This window comes from Aethalodelphis obliquidens, unplaced genomic scaffold (genome assembly GCF_003676395.1).
Source record: "Aethalodelphis obliquidens isolate GAN/ISIS:26980383/991018 unplaced genomic scaffold, ASM367639v1 scaffold3, whole genome shotgun sequence".
Taxonomy (NCBI): domain Eukaryota; kingdom Metazoa; phylum Chordata; class Mammalia; order Artiodactyla; family Delphinidae; genus Aethalodelphis; species Aethalodelphis obliquidens.
In genome coordinates this window covers 34,229,131-34,254,768 of record NW_020837947.1, presented here as the reverse complement: position 1 = coordinate 34,254,768, position 25,638 = coordinate 34,229,131, and the positions used below count along the sequence as shown (strand labels likewise).

General features: G+C 38.8%; 1 protein-coding gene across 6 annotated transcripts in view; it reads right to left on the bottom strand.

Moving 5' to 3' along the window:
- The window catches only part of MTCL3 (MTCL family member 3), a 61,927-nt gene that overhangs the window by 15,024 nt on the left and 21,265 nt on the right, over positions 1–25,638 (bottom strand). For 2 of the 6 annotated variants that reach the window (XR_003428665.1, XR_003428664.1), the window contains exons 5-8: positions 10,796–10,867; positions 4,146–5,321; positions 2,399–2,530; positions 945–1,049 (exon numbers count right to left, since the gene is read on the bottom strand). Coding sequence is in view for 4 of the 6 variants with exons in the window: in XM_027086848.1 (XP_026942649.1) it covers positions 2,408–2,530; positions 4,146–5,321; positions 10,796–10,867 (1,371 nt within the window). In the remaining 2 variants the exon portion in view is untranslated. Of the gene's footprint in view, positions 1–944; positions 1,050–2,398; positions 2,705–4,145; positions 5,322–10,795; positions 10,868–25,638 lie in introns of those variants that run through there. The other 4 variants (XM_027086848.1, XM_027086867.1, XM_027086873.1 and 1 more) reach the window with 3 other exon arrangements.

The window sequence follows — 25,638 nt, the reverse complement described above, 5'->3', positions numbered from 1 at the left end:
ATGACAAAGTGGTGGTTTGTTAGGGTGTGTGTGAGATCATCTTGAGGCTTTAATTCAGCATTCACATGTGTCAGTATCTCCAAGTGTGTGTGTGACCCTGCACATACACAATACTGACCTCGGTTCTCCTTTCTGTCATGTATTATTCCTATTCGTCTTCTCTGATATTGTTTGCTTTAAACACCTGTATGAATTAAAGGGGAGTTTTCTAACACTGTCACCAGTGTGGAAAGAGAACTGCTTTGTCATTAGAGGATTTGTGGCAAAGGCCATATGACAAAGGTGGAAATGCCCTAGAGAGGATGTGGATATCCAATGAATGCCTGGAACTTTAAGGTCTACTAAAACCTAGACGACTGATGATTCTATACAGCTATTATCACATGGTTTACTATATAACCTTGGTATAAGCTGTATCTACACATTTTTGATAATTCAAACATCTTAAGAATTAGTTCTTGGGAGTTAAAAAATATATATATATAAATGCTTGGCCTCATACATTCAGTTTCAATGAGTGTGAAGTAGGGTCTCAATTCTAAAAGCATGCCAGGAATTCTGATGCATGGCTAAGGTTGAAAACCACTGATCTAGATATTTAGTTCTTGATTCTCCTTGTGGTAAAGAAAGTTTCAATTCTAAAGCCAGTTTCTTAAAGCCACACAGGGTACTGAATAGCCACGATCCTTCTGAAGTGAACAAGCACACCGCATGCCATGCTTCCCCACAGGGGTAATGTTAGGAATCTGGGCAGGACAATTATTTGAAATTCTGACCCCTTTCCTCTAAATGCCAATGAGATTCCAGTCATTGTGACTGGAACTGGCAACACCTCCATAAGCTACCAAATGCTCCATAGGTAGCTGAGAGTCATCGCTTAGCTAGCTGTATCTGGCTCCCAAGGCAATCAATACTTCAGATAAATTTCAGCCTCAAACATTTACCTTCAGTTCCACTTCCATTGCCAAAATGGTTCCTCTGAGATGGTGGTCTAGGGGTTGACCAAGGATCTACCAGACAAATTTTGATTTTTAAAGTGGTTGCTTTTCCTAAGATGAAAATTTTTAAAATGTAACGCTTGGATAATTAAGTATAGCATTTATGTTATTTCATTTGTTCTTGTCATGACGTTCTATCTAGCCATTTGAATCTCTAAGACAAAAAGCTGCAAGTATGTAGTGACAGATTTGAACTGTTGGTCAACCACTCCTCACTCCTGGTCTCTCCTCCCCTCAAAACAAAACAAAATGAAAACCAAAATTAAACTGAAAACCATGGAGATTAAGAGCAGGTATTATAAACTAAATTTTAAACTATTACGTAGTTTTTCTTTTCATTAAATTAATACTCAAAGGGAAACTGACGTGCTGGGGGATGAGGACTCAAAAGACTGTTGCCAGTACCAAATTTTGTATTAGAGCAAAGATTTTCCATATATTATTTTTTATGCTGAGGGCAAGATACTTCACTTTACTACAGATTTTCATATCCACCAACCAACATACAAGTATCTCTACGTCTGTGACGTCAACGAGTGCTAGTATTTCTGAATCTTGGTGACAGTAGTGCAGTCCAGCTTTCCACTCTGTAAATTGCCAATGAGTTGACAGAATAGGACCTTCTGGGTACAGGAAACCTATCCAGGCCACTTTAGGTAGGAGGAGAAAGGGTAATGTTGAGGTTCACCAAAGTAAGTTTGTCTAGAGAGCAACTCCCACTGGAACTATGCTACTGGCTTTGGACTGTGATTTAATGAAATTCTACAGAATGACTATTCTTTTCCCTACTCAAAATATTTAATATACTGTATTTCTAGCATATTTCCTGCCCCAGAAGCAGTTCTGTGTGGTAACCTATTATAGAGGACAGGACTCCAGGCAAAAACTTGATTGGTGATATATGGCTCCAGGTATAACAGGTAAACGCAGAAGTGGTTGCTTTGGTTGGAATGGTTGAAGCTGGTCAAATGTAGCAGGATAAAGATAATTACTTTCTCAATGGACTAAGGCCTAATCCACTCTCATGCTTCCAAACACATCTTTTTAGACAGAACACCATCAGTATCACAATAAATAGTTTAGTTCCCATGATGGTCACATTTCATTTGTTCACCATAATTTTCATTGGTATTTATTGGTTATCAAAATTATGTTGTTAGTCTGTTGCAACCTAGCAAAAGTACTTTATAAGTCTATATATTTTCTAAGATGTGACCAACTTGTGAATGTCCAGCTTTTGAATTATCATAGTAGTCAAATACTGAGAAATAATTGAGAGACCTAGGCAATTTTTACAGTCATTCTTACAGTGATTTAAGAAGAGTGCAAATCAAGATGTAAAAGAAAGAAGTAAAAATTAAAATGATTTATAAAAAGAGAAGTCATACTTACTCCCTTACCTGAAACATTTAATGCTCAGGCTTCTTATTGAATTTAGTAGTGGTAAGATGTGTCTTTTTAAAGAAATAAGCAGTCTTCAGTGTTTTTACAGCATTGGTTACTACAGAAATTATACTTCTTTTACTTCTTGTCTTGAAGGGTGAACAAAACAAACAAACTGAAAATACTACAATGAATGGTAAATGATGAGAGATTTACAGTACAAAAAACAGTGTAAAAAGGAAGACAAGTTTAAATATTGTTGTGTAAGAAAGTGATGAAAATAATACAAGAATGAGAATAAGTAAAATGATAGGCTGGAACATCTGGGAAGGTAAATGCAAAGACAAAAAGAAGAATTCATTAATAATAATTTTTAAAACTTAAGTTTATATCAACTAATCTAAGCATTCATTCAACTTACAATAGAAAACCCTCCCTTATATACATTTACAAAGTCTGAAAACCTACTATTATGTACAGTACTTTCTCTCACTCTGATCTCTATCTCTTCACCCTGAGAGTATAATTGAAAAGCCACATACTCAAAGTATTCAAAAATCTGAAACTAGGAAATTAAAAACCAGCTATGTGATATAATACATAGAGGAAAAAAATCTTTAATATTTTGAAATTCAACAAGTTTTATTATAAAAGTTTGTTTTTTTTTTTTTAAATAGCAAAGCAAAGCAGCATGCGAGATAAATAAGTGATAGGGTTGCAATTTTTCTAGTTGTGACTAACAGGCAGTTAATCTAATATCATGCTTCTGTGTATAAACTGATTTTTAAGTGTAACCCTCTTGCGTGTCTTAAAAGCCATGCATGCTGTTGTTCTTCCGTGGGTTCTCCAACGGATACAAGATACCAGCCTTGCTAGAGGAGTAGCACTGCCTGTTTGTTTTATAAACTCCCTTCCGTGCTTAACCCTGACAAAATGCATCAGTCTTTGGCCACCATACCTGGCTAGAGCAGATCAGTCCAACTCATCGGGTGTGCCTCTACAATTAGGATGAAGGAAAAATGCTGGTTTTCCCTGTTCGGGAATAGTTATTACTATTTCTCTGAATTAGTGTTGCCTTAAAGCTAAGGTATAACACTCCTTCCCCAGTCCTGAGATTCTCCGTTATAGAGCCGACAGTGATTTTCTCTAGAAATAAAGATCATGTTACTTCGACGTGTGGTAGGTACATCAGCGGCTTCTATCTGCTCCTCTTGGTAGGGATCCAGACACAATATCATCTCTCTTTACCTCTGGTTCCTACATTCTTTCCAGGAGTTATGCATCAATCCTGATCATTTAGTGATTTGAAAATATTTTAAGCTTAATTTGAATCTCGGCTCGAAAACCACACTTGAGCAATTGAAGATTTCTATTCGGAATCTTCTTGCAGCTCAATCTATTAGAATCAGTAGAGTAATATTGAAAATGTCGACCTTCAATAATCACATATTTTAGAAATCCTTTCATCTTTACACAGAAACTGGGGGTGGGGGGTGGAGAGAGGGGGAGACGGGTAAATTTCCCTTTTAAGCAAAACACAGGGAGAATAGTTGCTAAGTGATTGGATTACGAAAACCTCAGGCCTGAAGAAGGACAGTGTGAAAGAACAAGTGCGCCATGGGGCTTCCAAGCCCAGAGAGGCTCTGAGCTGGGACCTCCCTAAAGCGGGGCTTGGAGGTCGGTGCGCGGAGTCGCCCCTCCAGGGACCGCGGCTCCGCGGACCAGCCTCGCCATCGCCGTGGCTCGCAATAGGCAGAACTGTACCTGACTCACGGATATGGGCTCCTCGGCGCCGGCGTCGTCCGTGGACTTGGGCACCTCGAGGCGGTCGATGAAGGTCTGCAGCTCCTTGCGGAAGGCCTTCATCTGCGCGTTGATGCGGTAGAGCAGCTCGTGCTCGCGGATGCGGCTGCCATCGTCCTCCTCGTCCATCAGTCCGAACAGGTCCCCATTGGCCACGTAGATGCGCGCCTCGGTGATGATGGTGCTGGTGTCAGCGATAAGTCGGTCGATGGTCTTGCCCAGGCGCTCGGCCTCCGAGCGGATGTCCTTCATCTGCTGCCGGTCTGAGAAGCTCTTGGGCCAGGGCCCTGGCGCGGGGTAGAAGGAGCGGGTGGGCGTGAGGCAGCGGATGTTGCGCACCTCCTCCGAGTCGCTCTCGCCGCCGATGGGCCCTTCGCGCTTGCGGTGTGGCGGCCGCGAGTCGTCGTCGCTCTCCTTCTTGCCCGCATCGCTCTCGGCGTCGCTGTCGCGGGGGCTGCCGCGGATACCCAGGTGCGAGGCCAGGTCGTAGCGCTGCATGTTGGACATGAGCACGCGGTTCTCGTACTGCAGCTGCATGACCTTGCCGCTGAGCTCGTTGATCTGCAGGCGAGCCGCCTTCAGCTCCTCCTGCAGGGCCTCGGTCTTGGCGCTGTCGTGGTGCCGCGCGCTCTCGTGGCCGCCCGACTTGTACTTGTACTTGTTGAGCTCCGCCGTGATGCGCTTGTTCTGCTCCTCCAGGTCGGCCACGTTCCTCCGCAGCAGCTCCGTCTCGTCTTCCACCAGCTGCAGGTGCTGCCGCAGCTCCGACAGGGATTCGCTCTGCTCCCGCAGGAGGGGGTTGGCCGAGCCGTTAAAGTCGTCACCCTTCAGGTCATCCAGTTCCGCCTTCAGGCCTCTGTTCTCCACCTCCAGTTCGACGATTTTTCTGCCGAGGATGTTGGCTTCTTCCTCCACCAGCCTCAGCCGCAGCTTGAGCTCAGCCTCTCTGGTGCTGGGAGGCCCCCCGGCTTCTCCTTTAGGCAAAGGACTGTCCAGATCCCCATAAAAGGATCTGTACTTCTGGAGCTCATGTTCAAATCTGTCCTTTTCTTTATCAATCTTGGCCATTTTCTTTCTCATCAAAGCAGCTTCTTCCTTCACGAACTGCAGCTGGCATTTCAGATCTTCATTGTCCTCCTCATTTGGGGAAAAAAAAAAAGGAAGCGGACAGGAGATCATTTTTATGTAAATAAAACAACCAAAAAGGGACACCTGCAAAAATAACTCCTTTTTCTTGTAAATAAGATTTAATGAGACAGAGAAGTAGATGCTGTACATTTTTCCCAAATCATTTAAATTCTTTGGCAGAGAAAAGACTAGGACAATATTACATCCTGGAAACCAAAAGAGAAGGGAATATAAAAAGAAAAACTGTGGTCATCACTATTCAGAGAATTATACGTTCTCACTGCATACAACTGTTTGGCTGTCATTTTCAACAATGTGCATTTTGTTTGTTTTGTTTTTCTCATGGTTTGAGTTCCCCTGACTATAGTAAATATGAAACCTCTTCCCTGGAAGGAGCATGTGGCTTAATATGTACTCACTGCCATTTATTGAGCTCTGACTCTCAGCCAGATACTGTAAAGTTCTTCACATGTATGACCTAATTTAACGTGCAGAGTAAGCTTATGAGTAGGTATTAAAATTCCTGGTTTAAAGATGTTCGATAGCTTGTTCAAGGTTACATAGCTCATAAGTGGCAAAGGACAAAGATGAAACTGGAATTCGGTTCTGACACTAAAGCTTAGTTTGGTACATGATCACTCGGCCATGCAGCAAGTAATCTGTCCCCCATCTTTATTCAAGGGAGAATTGTTTTTAAAGGGCTTTAAAGTAGGGAAAGTTTAACACTGGAATGGTCCATCCAAGAAGAAATTGGTAAGTGTTCCATCTAGATCACTTTTAAAATTGGATTTATTTCCATCAGTCTGAAATGGATAGAACTGGTTCTGCCTGGTAAAATGATGATGGCGTAGACCCTGTAGGAGTTCTTCTCACACATTCTTAGGACAACCTTCAAACCCTAATCATTAACTAAATGGAAAACTACAAACAGAAAAATGGAAATCAACTCTTTCTCAGAGAGCTAATATAAAAACACATTATTATATCCAAGGACATATTTCCCAAAGACAATTTCCCAAAACTCTCTTTTAAGTATGCACTTTGGGCACACCATGTAACTTCTGTGGACTTTGGTTTCCTCATTTTAAAAAATGGGAAGGAATAAAAATGCCTTTCTTTTCCAGCACTGAGTCAGCTGTGTTTGAGATGAATTCTGGTAAAAAAGTAGCAACCACTGATGGTGAAGGTGAGGAGAATAATGAGCTCCTGCCAGAGATGCTCAATAAATGTGGCCCAGAGCTTTTGCGAGAGAAGAGATGGAGAGCAGGGCACTGGGCTCCTATGCTCCCATCCACTAATAAGAATTAGTATGAGAGTTGCTGAGTGTGCAGAGCCTGAATATCACATTCCTTATATCATTATATCCTCACATGAGCCCCACGAGGAAGATGATATACTATGTCTACTTTGCAGATAAGGCAGCTACATGGTAGAGCGCAAATTAATGTGACAGAGCACATCTGTATTCAGACTGATTCCAAAAATCATATTTTTTCCACTGCACATGTTGCATGAAAAGATGCATGAGAGGAAAAAAGTAGGGCAATGAGGTAAAGTAACAAAATCAGATGTGCTGGCTTGTATGCTTCCCTTTAGAAGGGGTTTAGAAGAAAAGAGAGAAGCACAGAGAACTGAGAGAACTCCAGGAGCATAGTGAAAAAGGATAAGAATATATGTCACAGATAGATTCGATGTGAGAATCCGTTTCACAAGCAAAGAAAGAAGCTGCCCTGCAAGAGACTATGTGTTCGGGTGCCTGAACTAATTCTGTGAGGATGAAACCAAGGACGTATTACAATGTCTAATATCACATCAGCAGAAGAGTCAAAGATAACCCCAATGTTTTGAGCTTGGGTGTCTTGATGGATGTGTTGCCAATAACAGGGACAGAGACCGAACAAAGAGGATCAAGTTTTATGGGAAGAATATGGATTTAAGTACATTAAAATGCTGCCTTTGAGGTGTGTCGGTGGAGGGATACCCAGTGGAAACATCTATCAACAGGCATGTGGAATCTCAGGCCCAAGATTGCCCAAGATTACCAAGATTACAGCGCTGGACCTAGAGGACAGCTCAGGCCCAGAGGGGAGGACATGAGGATGAGATGCATAGAGGTGATGATTGAAGCTATTGCAATGGCTTCAGAGGCAATCAAAGAGGAGAAAAAAAGAAAGGGAGACTGAGAAGAAATGATTAAAAGTTGGAGCACAGAGCAGGAGAGTCAAAGGTCACTAAAGCCAGAATTAGAAATAATGCTTGAATAGAAAGTTGACCAACAATATGCATATCAAATATGCTTTTATCTAGACTAGGCTCTGTTGGGAAGTAAGAGCAGGTGAGACTGGGAAGCTAGCTGGGCTGCATGTTCTATCAAAGTCCTTGATCGCAAGGCAAGGCCTTTATTTGCTAGTAAGAAGAAAAAATGTTATAATACTGCACTTTGAATCTAACCCAAACGGCAATGGATGTGATATAAATCACAGACTGGAACAGAATAACACTTCGCTGGACTATGTGAAGCAAATATAAAAGAGGAGGATATTTGATTTGTGTATGTGTAAGCTCTCCTGCCCAAAGGGATGAAAACATGAAAAGTATTTTAAGAGTTGGACCTATATTGCATGTAACAAAGTCATGATAAAGAAGGAAGGAGAATGATGGGCATGATGATTATTTTATTTATTTTAAGAGAAGTCTTTTCAAGGTACCACATATGGTAGTTTCTGCAATGACCAAGGTTTAAGAATCCTGTATGCCAATGTGCCTTGCATCCTCATCCTATAACCTAACTATTGTAGGTTCCGTTTGGAACTGGGCAGGGAAATCCCATATATAAATGTGAAATCATTAAAATCAGAGATTGTATGGAAAGTGCCTGGTTGAAATGTAACTGATCAGAAACGCTTGCTCCTGTTTTCACAGTGAATGCCAGTCAAGAAACATAACAAAGCTTTGAGATGTGAAGCAAGCTGTCTCTTATTTTTGTGTATGTTAAAGACTCAGTCTTGAGAAGATACAGATGACGTAAGAGGAAGGGGAACATAAAGATGATGAGGGCCCAAAGAAGTGAACTGAGCTTGGCTTTAACCTAGCCACTACTGGAAGCTAAGTTGCACTCTGATAAATTACATATACTAACTCATTTAATCTGTACAACTCTCTATTATGACCCCATTTTAAGGATGAGGAAACAGCTTGTCTAAGGCCATGCAGCTGGCATGTGGCAGAGATTTCCATGTAGGCAACCTGACCCTAAAGTTACTGTTTTTAACTGCTATGCAATACCATTTCTCAGTATATAAAGTCACTGTGCTGCTGGAGGAACATGTGAGGAATACATAGAAGAAACTGAACAACATGAAATAAAAAGCTATATAAATAATAGCAGGTTGAACCATATGAAATTGCCATTCGTGCAGGTCAGAACAACAGCATGTTGGCAATTTCATGTGGCTCATCTAGAAAAGGGGGACATGGGAGTATTCGAAAGTGCATATTAATCCCGCTGCAGACTGCCAGACACTAGACACTGATGAGTGCAAGCTGGATAAGATGGCCCCTGCCTACAATATGCCCTGGCTAAGCACGGGAGATGAATATGTAAATATGAATTACAGCAATATAGGATGCTTGCCCTAACGTAAGTATGTGACTCAACGGTCCTCAACCTTGACTGAGCAATAGAATCAACTATGGACTATTTTATAATTGAGATCTCCCATCTGAGACAGTCCAATCAATCTTCTGGGGTGGGTTTTTGAAAAAAGACAGCTAATAACCTCTGAAAATAAATGAATTGAAAATGATAGCAGGGACTTCAAAGGCCATAACAGCGTCCTTGTAAATTTCCCAGGACATTTATGTGCATGAAATAAAAACTGGTGGATTGCAACATGTCTTGACTGTTTTAAGGCCCCAGGTCCCACTGAGAAGTTGATGAAAGCTGCATATGTCTTTTGCAGAAAAGTGCCCCTGTACACACGGAGTGGGGGTCCACAGAGCCAGGAACAAACAGTTAAGAATTCCTGGATTAGAGAATGTTGTTGAAAAAAATAAATAAGCTTTACCATGGGAAGTATAAGAATAGGACAAACATGAGTTAAAAAAAATAAACTGTTGATTAAAGCTGACTTAAGATTTTTAGAACAGGGAGCATATAGCACCTCTCCCTCAGTGAGGTGGGGAAGAGAACTGATGCATAACATTATGGCAAAGACACAGTGGGAGAGTTGTGGTGACAGAGCATATATGAACTTATTAAGGGGATGATGGGAAAGGTGCAAAAAGGAGATGATTTTGGTAGGAGACTCTGGGATTCTAGAACTGCTGAGGCCTATAAATGTTCATGTCCAGCACCAGGGGAAAAATTAACCAAGGACAGAGCAGGGAGAGGAGGAAAAGGAAAATGAACAATTAATATGTTATGCTTTTAAAAAAATGAGTGAGATCAACTTTTTCAAATTTTGAATATTTAAGTATTGCTTTAGTTAAAATTATTATCTAATGAGAAAACCCCTTGTAAGAATAAAAAAAAGTACATATGCTACAGTCCTATAGATCCCAACTTACACATTTAAAAATCAATATCTAGCCAAGTATTTTTTTTTTTTTTTGTGGTACGTGGGCCTCTCACTGTTGTGGCCTCTCCCGTTGCGGAACACAGGCTCCGGACGCGCAGGCTCAGCGGCCATGGCTCACGGGCCCAGCCGCTCCACAGCATGTGGGATCTTCCCGGACCGGGGCACGAACCCGTGTCCCCTGCATCGGCAGGCGGACTCTCAACCACTGTGCCACCAGGGAAGCCCTAGCCAAGTATTTTTAACGAGCCATGATATCATAGCTGTCCCTAAATATTTCCTCTTCTGTTTTAAAATCTCCTTTATTACATCCACCAGCACCTCTGCTCACCCTAAAAGTAGACCTAGTCTTTACTGTGGCTGTGTTTCTAAGTCTCTTAACAAGCCCATGTTGAAGACATGTTTTAAGTTTTATTTTTATTCCTTAATTTCCTTTCTTTTGCTTCCCCAGTCATTGGTAGAGAGAACTACTTCATTCTAGGACTCTCCAAAGCCATCAGGAGTCTCTCTCTCCCCTCTGCCACCCTTCCTACAACATTCCTTTCTTTACTCTCTCCTGATACTATAGGAATAGCTATTCTATTGTCCTTATTAATTATGAGTGAACAAGATCAGCACCATGGGTACAGTTCTTAAATGTAGCAACACATAAAGTACTAATGACATTCTGCTGTGTGCTTACAATGCAAAAGCAATAACAACAGGGATGTTAGCGCTAGCTTTTAAAGAAAAGATACTGAATGCTTTATATTGTCTCCTGCATCTACAGCTACATAATTGATATGCATAATTTAACTCTGTTTTACATGAGTGTATCTGGTTACTATGTCTACTTATAGATGTAGCTTATTATTATATACATTTAGAGATGTTTGATGTACTAGCTGAAATTTTATTTTCACATACCTCTGTGGGAGTCTGTTGAGCCTTCTTTTCAGATTTTGGCAAATCTTTGCTTCCTCTTCTCTTTAAAGATAGCTGAAATAAAGCATGAATAGATTTAGTTTGGTAAACTACAATTTTAATTCAATTTTATATTTTTAAGTATCCTAATTTCCTACGATAAAACCAAGCCAAATGAAAAGTGTTAGTTTAATAGCCATAAGGGAGGGAAAAAAAAAACCAAACCAGATAGATTTAGATATATTTTACTTTGGATGGGGATACATATCACAATAGAAGAGTAGCTGGCAATTGTCAAGGTGATTTGAGAAATACAGGAAACCTACTATAAAAACGCAGAAAAGCAATTTGGAGAAAATTTAGATCGATAACTCAATATATTATATTATTCAAATGAAAGAAATCCTTGTTAGCATTCTACATCATTAAAGAAAAGAAAGGAATACGGTATTATTTGCAGTTGGACTTAGGTTGTTATAAGCTTATAAAGACAAACTTTCAGTGGATTTATGTAGAATTCGAAGAATTTCCTCACCACATATGCATGTAGACAAACATGATACACATGTTCATATACACTCTTCCACACACATGTAATACAGTAGGGAATAGTAGGGGTTATAGTAAAATGGAGATGGCATGCTCCATCTAAAGGAGCCGGCTGAGAGGGAATTAGGAATGTAGGCTTTTTCAAAAGAAGCCGGAGATCTGGATTTTTATGTAAAATCTCCCCCATTTTATTGGCTGGCTCTAATTGAAATTCAAACAAATAACACTTTGTAGGTCAAAAAATACACATCTAGTGTCAAATCCTTTCATGGACCAGCAGTATTGATCTCTGGTGCTCAGTTCCATTTCTCACCACCGTTAAAATAAAGTTCCTCTGTATGAACAGTAACTGTATGTATGAGTATCTACCATGTACCAAATACTGAGCTGGATACACAATTAAATAATGTACCTACCATTAGTAAGCTCACAATTTAGCGTGGGAGACAGGGATGCAAACAAAGTACAAGTTGGCAAATGCTGTGCTTTAGGTTCTGTAAAGAAGCGACTTTGTCCTAGTGTTGCATCACCACCATGAGAGTAAGAGCTGCCACACAGCAGACGTTGAAAACAATATTTGCTGAACTAATGAGTGAATATGAAATATGAGATTCTGAGGTCAAAGAGGAGGACGGCGGTACAGGCTGACAGGAAAAGGAGGCACGGTTTCTCTGAAGAGCAGGCTTCATGAATTTGCCAAGAACTGCAAATTAAATTCTTCACATGTTAATTTCTAACCCAGTTCCAGTGTTAAAGGCTGGCATACGTTCGTGCTGCAACTGCTTTCATTCAGCATAAAAAGGAAACTACAGAGCCAAATGAATAGTCTACGTGGTTATTTATTTCTAGTTCACAGACATTCTCCATGTTGCTTGTATAATTTTCTTAGAAACAGAAGCTGTGGGGACTGATTCACCATAACCAAAAGTGATTTAGGAACCAAGCAGCAAAAACAGTCTCAAGAAAACCAAGAATATAGTGAGAGCTGAACTAGGGAATCCTGGAACATTCTGTATAGGGGCTACCTACAAAGAATCACCTAAGTTTATTTTGTTAAATATTTATGGAATGCTCTTACTTTGAATTTACTCCATTATATGTTTATTTAGCACCTACTAATGCACTTCATAAGGTACCATAATAAAAACAGCGCAGTCTCTGCTCATTATGAGGTTCCTGATTTACTTGGCAAATGGTCACTTCAGTGGGCAATTTAATACAGTGCGATGAAAGCAATGATAATGCAGAAGCAATACTAACTGGCATTGATTGAGGACTAATTCATGTCAAACACTTTATATACATTACCCCAACTAATTCTTAAAACACCCCTTTAGGCTCCTTTTGCAGATGGTAACACTAAAGCTTAGAGAGGTTAACTAGATTATTTAAATCAGTGGTTCTCAAAGTATGATCCCCAGAACAACATCATCAGTGTCACTTGGTAACTTGTGATACATGCAAATTCTCGGGACCCATCCCAGAACTACTGAATCAGAAACTCTGGAGATGGGGCCTAGTGAGCCACAATTTAACCAGCTCTCCAGGTGATTCTGATGCATGATAAACTGTGAGAAGCACTGGTCTAAAGTCACTGCTTGGTAAGTAGCAAAGTCAGATCTTGACCCAAGGCTTTCTGATCTTTATTATTTACTAGATCACAAAGAAGAAAGGCTTAATCCAGTCTAGGGCTGGAGATGGTATGGGGAACTAGAGATGATTTCCAGAAAGAAGTAACAGCTTATCTTGAATCTGGTAGACGAGGACTAACCCAGCTAAAGATGGAGAGGAGGGCGAAGGGAAGAACAAAGCATTCCATGTAGAAAGACCATTTCTGGAACACAAAGAAATTTGGGATGGCTGTAACAAAGTGTGAGGAGAGGGTGACATGGGATTTACTATCAGATCTTGAAGGACATTGAATAAAGTTTGGATTTTTACCTCATCAAGTCAAATTATTGTCCTAAGGTCAATTAGAAGTATTAAGAGGTTTAATTACTAAATTATTAATTTACTAAATTTAATTATCCAATTAATTAGAATTAAATAATTAAATCATAATGATTAAATTACATTATTAGATTAGTTAAATTTAATTATTAAGTTATTATTAAAGGAGTATCCATAATCAGATTGCCATAGAAGAAATACAAAGACACAAAGGTTGCAGTCCAAATGACCATGAGGTAAAGGGATGACATGCAAGTGAAATGAGGGAAAGTGTGCTCTGGTTCTGAGAACTTTTTGGGGGGGGTTGTTTTTCATTCATTCCACATATATTTGTTGAGTTCTGGCATATATACGGTACAGTATGGTTATACAAATATGAGAAATATTTTACTCTCCTCCCAAAGAGATAACTGTTTATGATGGTAAAAAGAATGCAGATAATTAGTTAAAAGAGTAGACAGAATTAACTGCATTTATGAATAAAGAACAAACAAACGATTGAGAGAGCAAAGAAACAGCTATGGTTCCAGATGTGGGGAAATCAGAGAAAATCACCCAAGAGCGCTGACCTTTGAAGGACGTGCAACATTTCAACAGAAATAAAACCAAGTCAACAGCAAGGGCAAAGGTGTGGAGGAAGAAGCATGGCTTACAGATGAATGGAGACAGAGACACTATAGAGACGAGATAGAAGAAGATGCTTCAGGGACTGAGGTCAGCTTGTGGAGATGAGAAATTTAGATTTTATCCTGTGGGCAATGTAAAAATGAGTCCTCTAAATTAATACAGGAGAAATGCTGAAACTAGGCCATCCTTTCTTAAGAGGTATTTTCTATTTTACTTTTATTTAAACATCACTTAAGTGGTGGGTCAAACTCAAATAAAGCTCTGAGAGAAGGTTTCCCCCTAAATAAAAATATATTGCCTTTAAGGAACCCCCAGGACTACCTGTACCTTTAGGTATCACATTTAAATTTTCAATAAATATTTAATCATCTTTTCGTATTCCTGTAAGTTTTTATTAACTTTCTGACCCCAATGAAACAAAGATGAGAGATTCATTTGGGAAGAGAAAGCTGGAGAAATAAGGTAAGTCTAAACAGTCTCTCTTTCCCATGAGGATAACATTTTGTCACCGCCCCCCCAATCATACCATCCCACATTCATGCACTAAATCTAAGAACCTCTATAAGGGGACCAGTTTAGGAGGCTAGAACTAAGTCTCACATTTTCATCTTTGTTCTCAAAGTAGGCGCTTCAGGTGGCTCTCTAGATAAATATGTTGAAAACCTGTCTTGTCCACATCTTAATCCTTTGCATTTCCATCCTCAGCTATCCAAAAGAGACTGCTGCTCTTTTTATCCACGTGAAGGCCAGGAATTAGAAAGTTTTACCAAAAATTGTTTGCACAGCAATTATATAAATTGGATTTGTGTTCTAAAATGTTTTGAGACTGACTTTCTTCCTCGATTAAAATTTGGTACACTTCTTAATATGTGATCTCTTTGTGTTTTTAGCAATTAAACAACAGAGAAGAACCTGTCTAAAATGTTATTTTTATACATATTATTTGTACAAAAATCTCCTATGTTTTTAATAAAATTAAAGAGGGATCCATTTGTACGGTGATTAAGTCAAGTAGGAAACTATAACTGTATTAATATAGGATTTATGGAGCACTAAATGTGTGCCATGTACTTCCCTAAGTACTTAATATGTATCCATTCATTTCATCTTACCAGTCTTAGGAGTTTGCCACCATTATCCAAAGCACACAAAGGATAAACCACTTAGCTAGCAAGTGTTAGAGTCAGGATGTAAGTCATCCAGCTTCACAGCTTTTGCTCTGAACAATTACATCCCACTGCTACTCCAAATGAAGTAAAGTAGAGGGTTATATTATTTCTGGGCATATCCTTCTGTATGCTATTACCTCATAGCTGCATGGGTTTGAGGCACTAGTTTACATATATTACACATGAGCAATGTATTTTTCTATTGTCAACAGAGAAGTCAGCAGAAGTGACATATACACTCACTGGTTCTCACAGTCATCCTGTGAATGCTTGTGACTTCAGGGTGACATCGGAAGTGACGCATGGGGATTTCTGACTGAAGGCTGGAGGAAAACTGAAAGAGCCAGGAACTCTGGCTCTGCTACTGTCTGAATGTTTGTGTCTCCTCAAAGTTCATATGTTGAAATCCTAATGCCTAAGATGGTGGTAACAGGAGGTAGGACCTTTGGGAGGTGCTGAGATCATGAGAGTGGAGCCCTCAACAATGGGATTAGCGTCCTTTTAAAAGAGACCCCACGGAGCTCTTGAGCCTCTTCTGCCATATAAGTATACAAGTTCGTGACCTGGAAGAGGGCTCTCACTTGGCCATGCTGGCATGCTGAGCTGGGACTTCCCAAACTGTGAGAAATAAATTTCTGTTGTTTATAAGCCAACCAGTCGGTGGGATTTTGTTATAGCAACCGAGTTTGAAAGGGAACAGGAGAGGCTCTTGTCCCTAGAAGTCCTCCTCCTTGCCTTGTGTGTTATATCCTTGACACCTGGCAGAGGAGGGGCAGGTAAGAGCACCCAGAGATCTTGCCACAACCACATTCTCCACTTTCTCCCCTCAACGTATGAGGCGGGGTCCCAAGCTTTATACAAGACATGATCTTGAGAAGCAAAGGGAATGTGGGTGAAGGAGGCATGCTAGGATGATCAGGTCTTGTTACTCTTCTCTGGCAAATCTTCCAGTGGTTTTCCAGCTCGCTCAGTCAGAGCCATGCTTTACTAAGGCACAGGAGACCTTGACTACACACTGGATTTGTCCTGGTAACATTTTTAAAAGACATGACCAGGCTTCAACCCAGACAAATTTCAACAGATTCTGGGGTTGGGCTCAGGAATTTCTTTCAAGCTCCCACAGTGAGTAAAATGTACAGCTGGCTCTGAACCACAACCCTGCGCTATGTGGTCAGCCCTGCCCCCCACCCCAAACAAGCTCTCCAACCTCAACCCCACCTCACTCCTCCTCTGCTTTCCCGGCTCCAGTGTCACCAACATCCCTGTGGTTCCTCAAACATGCCAAGCATGCTCCAGGTCGGGCCTTTCCTCTGCCTGCAACACTCTTCCTTCATACACTCTCACCACCCACTCCCATAGCTCATTCAGGGTCCCTAATTAGAGAGGCCTTCCCAGACCACTTGGTATAAAAAAACAGGGAAGCCCCTATAAAATACCTCCTCTACTCTCTTCTCCACACATTCCTTGTCTTCCTAACTCCGCTTTATTTTTCTCCAGACCTCCTCTCACCCTCTGACGTGTGTATCTGTTTCATGTCTGTCTCATTCTGGGATGTGAGTTCTACCCATGCAGGGCCTTTGTAATGTTCTGTGATAGCTCTGGCTCTTAGAAATATACCTGGCACAAAGTAGTTGCTCAGACAATGTCAGTTGAATGAGAAAATAGCTACTTCGACCTTATTTTTTACGTAGCTTTGTTTTTGAAGCATCCTAATCCAAGAAATTGGTAGGTTAAAACAAACAAATAAGTCCATTTTAAAAGTTCCATTTAAAGCTTAGAAAAACAAAGTGTCTCAACCTTTTCAACAAAAAGACTAAAGAGTAAAAAATGTATGAGCTGAAAAGTATTTAAAATGGGACATATGATACACCTTTGTTCTGTTCTAATACTTTTTTTGATTTTTACAAATTCACTTTCCCAGTGTGATAAGATTCTAGGTCTCAAAATCATTTTGTAAAGGATATTTGGTACCAACACTCTTTGATGGCCTATCTGCCTTTGTGGCTTCTTCTCATCAGCACCTCTACAACAGTTTCTCTTCTGCCCCTGGCCCTGGAAGTCTACAGAGTCTCTGCTTCTCTTCCTGCCCTCAAGCCCGGATCAAGACACTCTACACCAAAGTGCATTCTTAAGTGACCTCTTCTTAGCTCTCAGTCGTGGAAGGAACCAAGTCAATGACTCTCCATACTCTTTCACTTTCCCTAGCCTTGAAGAAACATCAATGTGATAATTCTTATGTGAACTAAGTTACTTTCCATGTAATATAATTCACCAAGGATTTACAAAACATAATCTGGAAATTATGGGCATAAAGGAACCTAACATAATCTGGAAATTATGGGCATAAAGGAACAAAACATAATCTGGAAATTATGGGCATAAAGGAACCTAACCATAACCATATACTATATGACCAAACACCTCCTGTTCCTTAGACAGAATTAGTCCAGTGTCTCTTATACATTAGACTTAAGACTTTATTAGTGATAAAGGCTTTCCACAGTAAAACTGTTTACAAAACTGGCTGTATTCCCCCCCCCCCCCAGTAAATAGTCCATTTACAATGTGCCCCATTAAGAGGCAGAGTCTTTTTCTGCACCTCTTCAAACTGGGCTGGCCTTCTGACCCGCTTTGACCAATAAAATACAGTAGGAGTAAAATGTGGTAGGAAAGATGACATGCTAGTTCTGACTCTATCCTCAAGAGATTGTGCAGATTTCTGCTCATTCCCTCTTGGAAACATGCTGCCCCGTGTGACAAGTCTGGGATAGCCTGCTTGATGAAAAGAGTCACATGGCCTAGTTATTCCCATTGTCCTAGCCAACAGCCAGCCAACTCCCAGAAGTAGAGCTTCCCAACTGACTGTCAGCTGACCACAAATATATTCGGGGACCCAACTGAGACCAGAATAATCCATACAGAGGGCAAAAGAATTAGGCAAATAAATGATAGTTTAATGCCACTAAGTTTTGTGATAGTTTGTTGCACATAAACAGCTATTACATTTACCAAATATTTTTCATCATTGAGTTTGAAAAATATTCAGTTGATATTTATTTAAAAAAATCCTTTATTCAAATCCCAGAAAAACAAAAGACATACATAAAAGGCTAGTAGAAGAGCTGAAGGGAGGATCAAAAAACATAGGAAAAAAAGAAAATCAATGTACTTTCTTTGTTTTTATTTTTCCCCTACTTTTGTCAATATTTTGATTCCATAAAATATTTTTTTAATAAAACTGAGCTTTAAATAAGTTATCACAAAAGCTTACCTTTCAGTTCTAAAAGGTAGATGCTTCTCTTAAGATACTTCTTTTAATAGAAGAAGGTGTTTAATTAGCACCGAAGGCGTGATACAAGTTAAATGCTAATAAAGTTCATCCTAACAGTCAAGCTTAATACAGGGTCTGGCTCAGCACATTTTTGAAGTACTACTATTTGAACTTAGCTTTTATTCTTCCCTTTTCAGAAGAAGTGATGTATACATCTTTACAGTGCTTCCCTCGATCTAGGTTTCTAATTTATATCTGTCCATTTTATTTGTCCTTTTGTTTCTATAGTTTTCTTAGGGAAGGGAAGAAAAATAATTTTACAAAACTTCCTAATTAAGTCAATTTACAGAGTTGAAACATAAAAAATTCAAAGAAAGCTGTATTGAGAAAATTCTCAATTGCATTTTAAGGACTAGATTTCCCAAACTCCTACTGATTGTTAGTTTAAAAGGCCAGAATTTAGAAAAGGATATTATAGAGAAGAGAGGAAAAGAAAGTTGTCATTAATAAATCTATTCCAAGAAACAACTTTGGAAGATTTGGGGAAGAAAATTAATCAACAATTTAAATCTGGGATTTGTTCCCAGAAAATACTAATATTTATTAGTACTAGTATTTATTTTAAAAACTGCATTTTTCACTCTTGGGGAGGATGGGGATCCCCTTCTGAATATTATCACGGAGGTACATGTCACACACGGAGAGGTGTATCTGGCATACAGAGTGTGTGTCATGGAGGTGGAGACCCACATCTGCAAGAATAAATCAACCCTCTTCTGCCAGAAGGTTATCTTCTCCTTCTGTCCCATAAGCCCAGGCCCCTTCTGAGTTATGAGGCTTCAAAACTTATTTTTTCTTACCTACAGTGAATGCCTAAGTAAACACTTTTAAAAGCTGGAAAAGCTAGATTTCTGCTCTACTTCGAACCAATGCCAAATTGAAATAGCTGGGATCATATTCTTTGTTATTTAAAGGGTTTTTTTAAAATAAAAGAATCCTATGAATTTTCCTTTTCTTGGTTCCTTCATCCTTCTCCCTTTGTGCTGATGTAGATATCCACAGCAGAGGTCAGACTGAATATAGAGTTGTATAAATTCTTTATTGCTAAAGAATATTAATGTGTGGATTCTGTAGAGCATGCTATCAAACCAAACCACCAATGAAAGAGAAAACATTAGAACTTTTGCCTATGTGGGAGTCAGGATTATCTCCTCAGGGCCACATGGCTTTGAATGGCTCTAGAGTTGCATAGTGTCTTTCCTTTTTAAAAGTCATTCTTTGGTGCCAGTCATTATTTTAGATCTCTTCTGCTCTCTTCCTAGAATATTACTTGTTACTAGTGCTTAAATGTTGTTAGATTGGAACTCATTTTCCATAATTAGTACAGTGAAATTTAGGTAAGCCAGAAACTTGAAAAGCAAAATACTGAACTTAACTCCAGAAAATCCAAAAGGTCTGAAGGACCATGTGATGTCAGAAGGGAAAAAAATGAAGGTTTCTCCCATTAATGGGATGTGGTTGCTATAGAACTAGAGGAAATGAAATTGGGAGGAAACTGGAGATAATACTATAATAGTTGGGGCTTATAAAATCTTTGTAAAAAACATCCCTTTTAAAAGTTAGGTTTGGACCCAATAATTCCCTGCCTTCCATTGTGTGCCTTATACTATACGACCAAACACCTCCTGTTCCTTAGACAGAATTAGTCTCTGTATTCTCTAAGCTACTTGAAGATATTCAAAGGGTTCAAGGCTACTGGTGAGAGAGTTTCTGATACAAGAATCTCTTACATCATTTTAGAAATCCTCTATTGGAGTAGGGTGTAGGTTGTTAGAAGGTCTTCCAAATTATCAATAATAAACTGATCCCCAAAAAGACCACCTTGCTTTAAAAAACCAAAGGCAACATGATAAGAGTGCTTCTCTGATATTCATATCACATATTACACTTGGATAGGTATATCCTGAAAAGGCCTCAGAAAGTCCCACACAAATGAATAGATACAGGACTGGAAGCTTTCTCAGTTGAGACTATTTTTTTTAAACCTGAGAGCCTGGTTAATGACTTTTGAAGTAATAATCATTAAAAAATTATTTTATGTCTTAGATACTTGATCCACAGTAAATGTATGCTTACTAAGCGATGAATGTCATCGGCAAATGCGGAGATTTACATTCCCTTCTAATTTGCTCTAGTTAATGAATTGAGTTCTAAGCACCACTGCATTTAGTAATTAAAATGCATTTAGAAATTAAAATGCATTTAGAAAATTATGGCTGGGCAGTGAAAGCAGTTTCTTATGGCTTTTCTCTATAATAAGGCAAAGAAAACAATCGCGGCCAGCATTTGTACGTTAAAATAATGATTTGTCCAGTTTTTATATTGTGTATCGACCAGCTTCTACTTAATTAATGCAGTGATATTAACATCATTTTTGTATCAACTTTAGAATCTTGTAAGAAATAGGTTTGAAGTGCCATTAAAGATGACAGGATGCTAAGGGGTGGGTATTACAGGTGCTTTAAAATTATTCTTTACACAGTCACACATTTAGATATTTCATGATAAAATTTCAAAGGTCAGAGTATTCAGTAATTCCCAAAATGCACTTCGGAGGCGGGGGAGTAGAAGCAAGTTTCTGGGATAATTCTTAAACTAAGTTAAAAAGTGATAGCCCATAATTGTGCTTTAAAAATTTTGGAACTAGTTGCTAAATTTTAAAATGTGGACAGTTTACATTTTAAAAATTAAGATTTCTAGTTTCAGTTGAAAAACTGGAAGACCTGGTAAAGTTGGGTCCTGATTATGGCGTGGCAACCTTAGATTGGAACTGACTACTGAGACATACACCATATCCACTTAGCCCCATCACTCAACACAGATAGCCTCACTCATTCATATAACCTGTTTGACCCCTGAGTGACAGCAGAATGATCAAACTCTGCTCTGGACTGCTAAGGTCACATATGTGGAAGGAGCCCAGGAAACTCAATCTTCCATTCAGTACCTTACAGGAATGCTTTCTATACCACCTAGACCCTGCCCGTGCTCTTCCAGGAGCTTGCTTCAATAGGAGGCAGGCAATACAATCCCTTTACAAATGGCTCTAATGGATAAGATGTCTTTATTTTCATCTCAAATCCACTTAAAGTAGAAATCACTTAAAGTGATTCAAAGAATAAATCTACTTTATCTTCTATATTAAATCCTTTCATTTAGAAGGGAGTGATCACATCTGTATATAATACCCAGTACTGTATATAATACCCAGTACTTTTAAGCATTCATCATGTGACATGGTTTCATGTCTAGCTTACAGTCAGCTTAACTCCCTAAGCCTATTTTGTGTAAATAGCTATGAATATATTTCTCTCCTTTTTGTATTTCTGTAAATTTTAAAAAATTAAATTGTAAGACATCACATTTATTCATATTAAATTTCATTATTAATTTGGGTTTACTGGTCTAGTATGCTAACAATTTTTTTTGTTCTGTCCTTGCCTGTATTTTTCTTGATTGCTACAAGAAGATTCTGCCTACATATTCTTTTATTAGAGTATAATAGGTATGTACTAGACATGTAGTTGAAATAACATGAAAACATTTATAAATACAGCATGCCAATCAAAATCTCTGTAACCTCAATACATGCATCAAGTAGAAATCATGAATAAAGTATAATCATAGAATGTTTTCTCCACAACTCTTAAATGGATTGGAAAAAAATCTTGTTTCCATGGTTTAATTCAATGATAATCAACTTATTCCTGGGAAACTGGCCTTTTACCATTTTTAAAGATAGAGAAAGTAAAGGCAGAAGTAATTGGTTTTAAAAAAATTCACAGAGTATATTTAAAAGCACAAAGAACTAAATCCAAACTTTTAAAAGCAAATAATACATCCACAGACTGTGTTTTGTTTGCATGTATATATGCACATTCATAGAGCAAGTGAGTATGAGTGTATGTCTACGTGCATACATGCATATGTAAATATGTGTGTGTATGCATCGGATCATGTGAGAGTATGTGCATGTGTACACATGTATGTGTTTTAGGTCCTGGAAAGAATTTCTACACATCTTAAAAATTGCTCAGTGAATTCTAAAACACAAAGATAGTCAGAATCTCTGTAACCTCTATCCATATACCAAACACATAGTTTGAAGTCTATTAGAGATATGAGAACACACGCTCACTGAAATAAGTTATAATCTTATTTTACTTTATATTAAGGGATATCTTGATATCCTTTGGAAGTGTACTGTTTTTGATCAAATCAGCTCATTTCAAAGTTACTTTGGAATAAATGGAAAATCACTAAATTTCTGAAATTTTAATTTGAACAAAAACAAGTACCATATTTTAGGCTAAATAAATTTACTTAATTCCTTAATACAACGTTAAAGAATGCACACATATTCACACACATCTTCTTTAGACATGAGAGCAACTTAACAGCTACACATACATTAGTCCCTTTATAAATAATAAATAAGTACCTGGAAGATACATGCATGAACATAGAGCACGAGCTATCACCGGAATAGGAAGAAAATATTCCATATATTAAGGAAGTTATGGAAAGTAATCACAGATGAACCAGATTCATTTCCTAACTTATTATTTTTTAAAGAAAATCTACCCTGTTCACACTGTTACTCTAATTAAAAGAATTTGGGATAACATGACACGAAGCTATCTCTTTCTTCCTATTAAAATATACTTGAAGGCAAAGATTAAAATGTACATGCAGTAAGACTGGAAACTAAGATTAATGGTCAAGCATTTGTCAGAATCTGAGAAAATTTTCCTTCAGTGATAGCATCAGTGGAATTCAACAAAGAAATACTGTATCTTATATGTAGCCTTTATGGTCTGAAACAAAAGAATTGGAGCTGCAAATGAATCAGGACTAGACATCCCTGTTTCTTAAAAGTTAAACACAAATTTGCCAGATGGCTCAGCAATTCCACTCTTAAGTATATATCCAAGAAAAATGAAAACTTATATTCACCAAGGACTTGCACAAGAATATTGTTAAGCATTATTCATAATAGCTCAAATGGGGACAACCTAGATGTCCACCTACTGATGAGTAGATACATAAAGTGTAGTATCCATGTAATAGAATACTATTCAGCAATAAAAAATGAACTACTGATACATGATATGACACAGATGAGCCTCAAAAACATTATGTTAAGTGAAAGAAGCCAGGCAGAAATCATACACTGTATGATTTTGTTTATCTGAAATGTCTAGAAAAGGGAAATCAATAGATATAGAAAGTAGTTTAGTGGTTGGGGATTAACAGTAAATGGGCATGTGGGATCTTACCGAGGTGATAAAACTGTTCTAACACCGATTTATTGTAATAATTGTACAACTTGAAAAATTTGCTAAAGAAAAAAACATTGAATTGTACAGCTGTAATGGGTTAATTATATTGGGGTCCCCAATACCCGGGCCACAGACTGATACAAGTCTGTAGCCTGTTAGGAACCGGGCTGCACAGCAGGAGGTGGGCAGCAGACGAGCAAGCAAAGCTTCATCTGTATTTACAGCCGCTCCCCATCGCTCTCATTACCGCCTGAGCTCCACCTCCTGTCAGAACAGTGGGGGCATTAGATTCTCATAGGGGCGCGAACCCTACTGCAAACTGTGCATGCGAGGGATCTAGGTTGCACGCTCCTTAAGAGACTCTAATGCCTGATGATCTGAGGTGGAGCTGAGGCAGTGACGCTAGCACTGGGGAGCAGATGCAAATACAGGTTATCATTAGCAGAGAGGTTTGACTGCACAGAGACCATAATAAATCAGCTGTTTGCAGAATCATATCAAAGCCCTAACAGTGAGTGGCAAGTGACAATGAAGCTGCATCTTACGGAGTAGACTGGACATAAGCAACATGCTTTGGATGTCACTGTCTCGCATCACCCCCAGATGGGACCATCTAGTTGCAGGAAAACAAGCTCAGGGCTCCCACTGATTCTGCATTATGATGAGTTATATAATTATTTCATTATATATTACAAGGTAATAATAATAGAAATAAAGTGCACAATAAATGTAATGTGCTTGAATCATCCCAAAACCATCCCCCCCCTACCCTGGTCCATGGAAAAATTGTCTTCCACGAAACCGGTCCCTGGTGCCAAAAAGGTTGGGGACCACTGAACTATACGATATATAAAACATACCTCAATAAAGTTATTAAAAAATCCCAAACAACTAGGCAGCCAACACTTCTACATCCCTACTTTCCCCAATACATGCAAAAATATTGCACAAGCTCTACTTTACCACGTATCTGGAGAAATGGCCTGGCCCCTTTGCGATCAGCAGCTCTCTGGTTATTAAAACTCCAAAACAAGTAGGAACCAAGTAGGGAAGGAGTTAGATAATTAATTGTGCAATGAATCAAGAGATATACTCTTTCCTTATCCAGGGCATCATTGGTAGATGCATAGACAGAAAAGCCTTGGGGGCACCTATATTGGGGTTTATTGTTTTTCTTATACTAAAGTAGGCAAAGAACAACTACGAGCTGCTTCAAATGTTTCTAAGATTCAAATTTTCCTCATGGTCAGTGTGCCTGAGTGCTGCAGTAGTAGACTTTCCTATGTTCTTTCAGAATAGGCCAAAAAGATGAATGTCTACTAGCCAACAGAAATTGGGTTGGAGTTGTGCATATCAAGTTGCACCACAGCTTTGGATCTGAGAACAGGCACCAAGGGGGACTAAGAAAAAGTTACACAGTGAGTGTCTTGAGCCAAGACTGAATTTAAAAAGAAAATCTGACATTCAATGATAACAGTTTCTAAAAAGAAACAAAAATTAGAAAAAGAGACGAAAGTGCATTGGACAAAGACACTTCAATAGGGAAAGGATAGTCTTTTCCCCAAATGGTGCTGGGGCAACTGGAACTCCACATGGAAAAAGATGAATTTAGAAACCTAACTCACACCATACACATAAGTTAATTCAAAACTGATCGTAGACCTGAGTGTAATTTCTAAAACTAGGAAACTCTTAGAAAAAAAAAAACAAAACCAGAATGATTTTCCGGTGGGTTAGGTGAAGATGTCTTAGATGTGACACCAAAAGCACAAGTGATAAAAGAAAATACTTTTATAAATCGGACTTCATCAAAATGTAAAACTTTTGCATTTTAAAAAGCACCATTAAAAAAGTGAAGACAATCCACAGAAGAAAACATTGCAAATCATACATCTGATAAAAGGCTTGTATCCAGAATATATAAAGAGCTTAAATTCG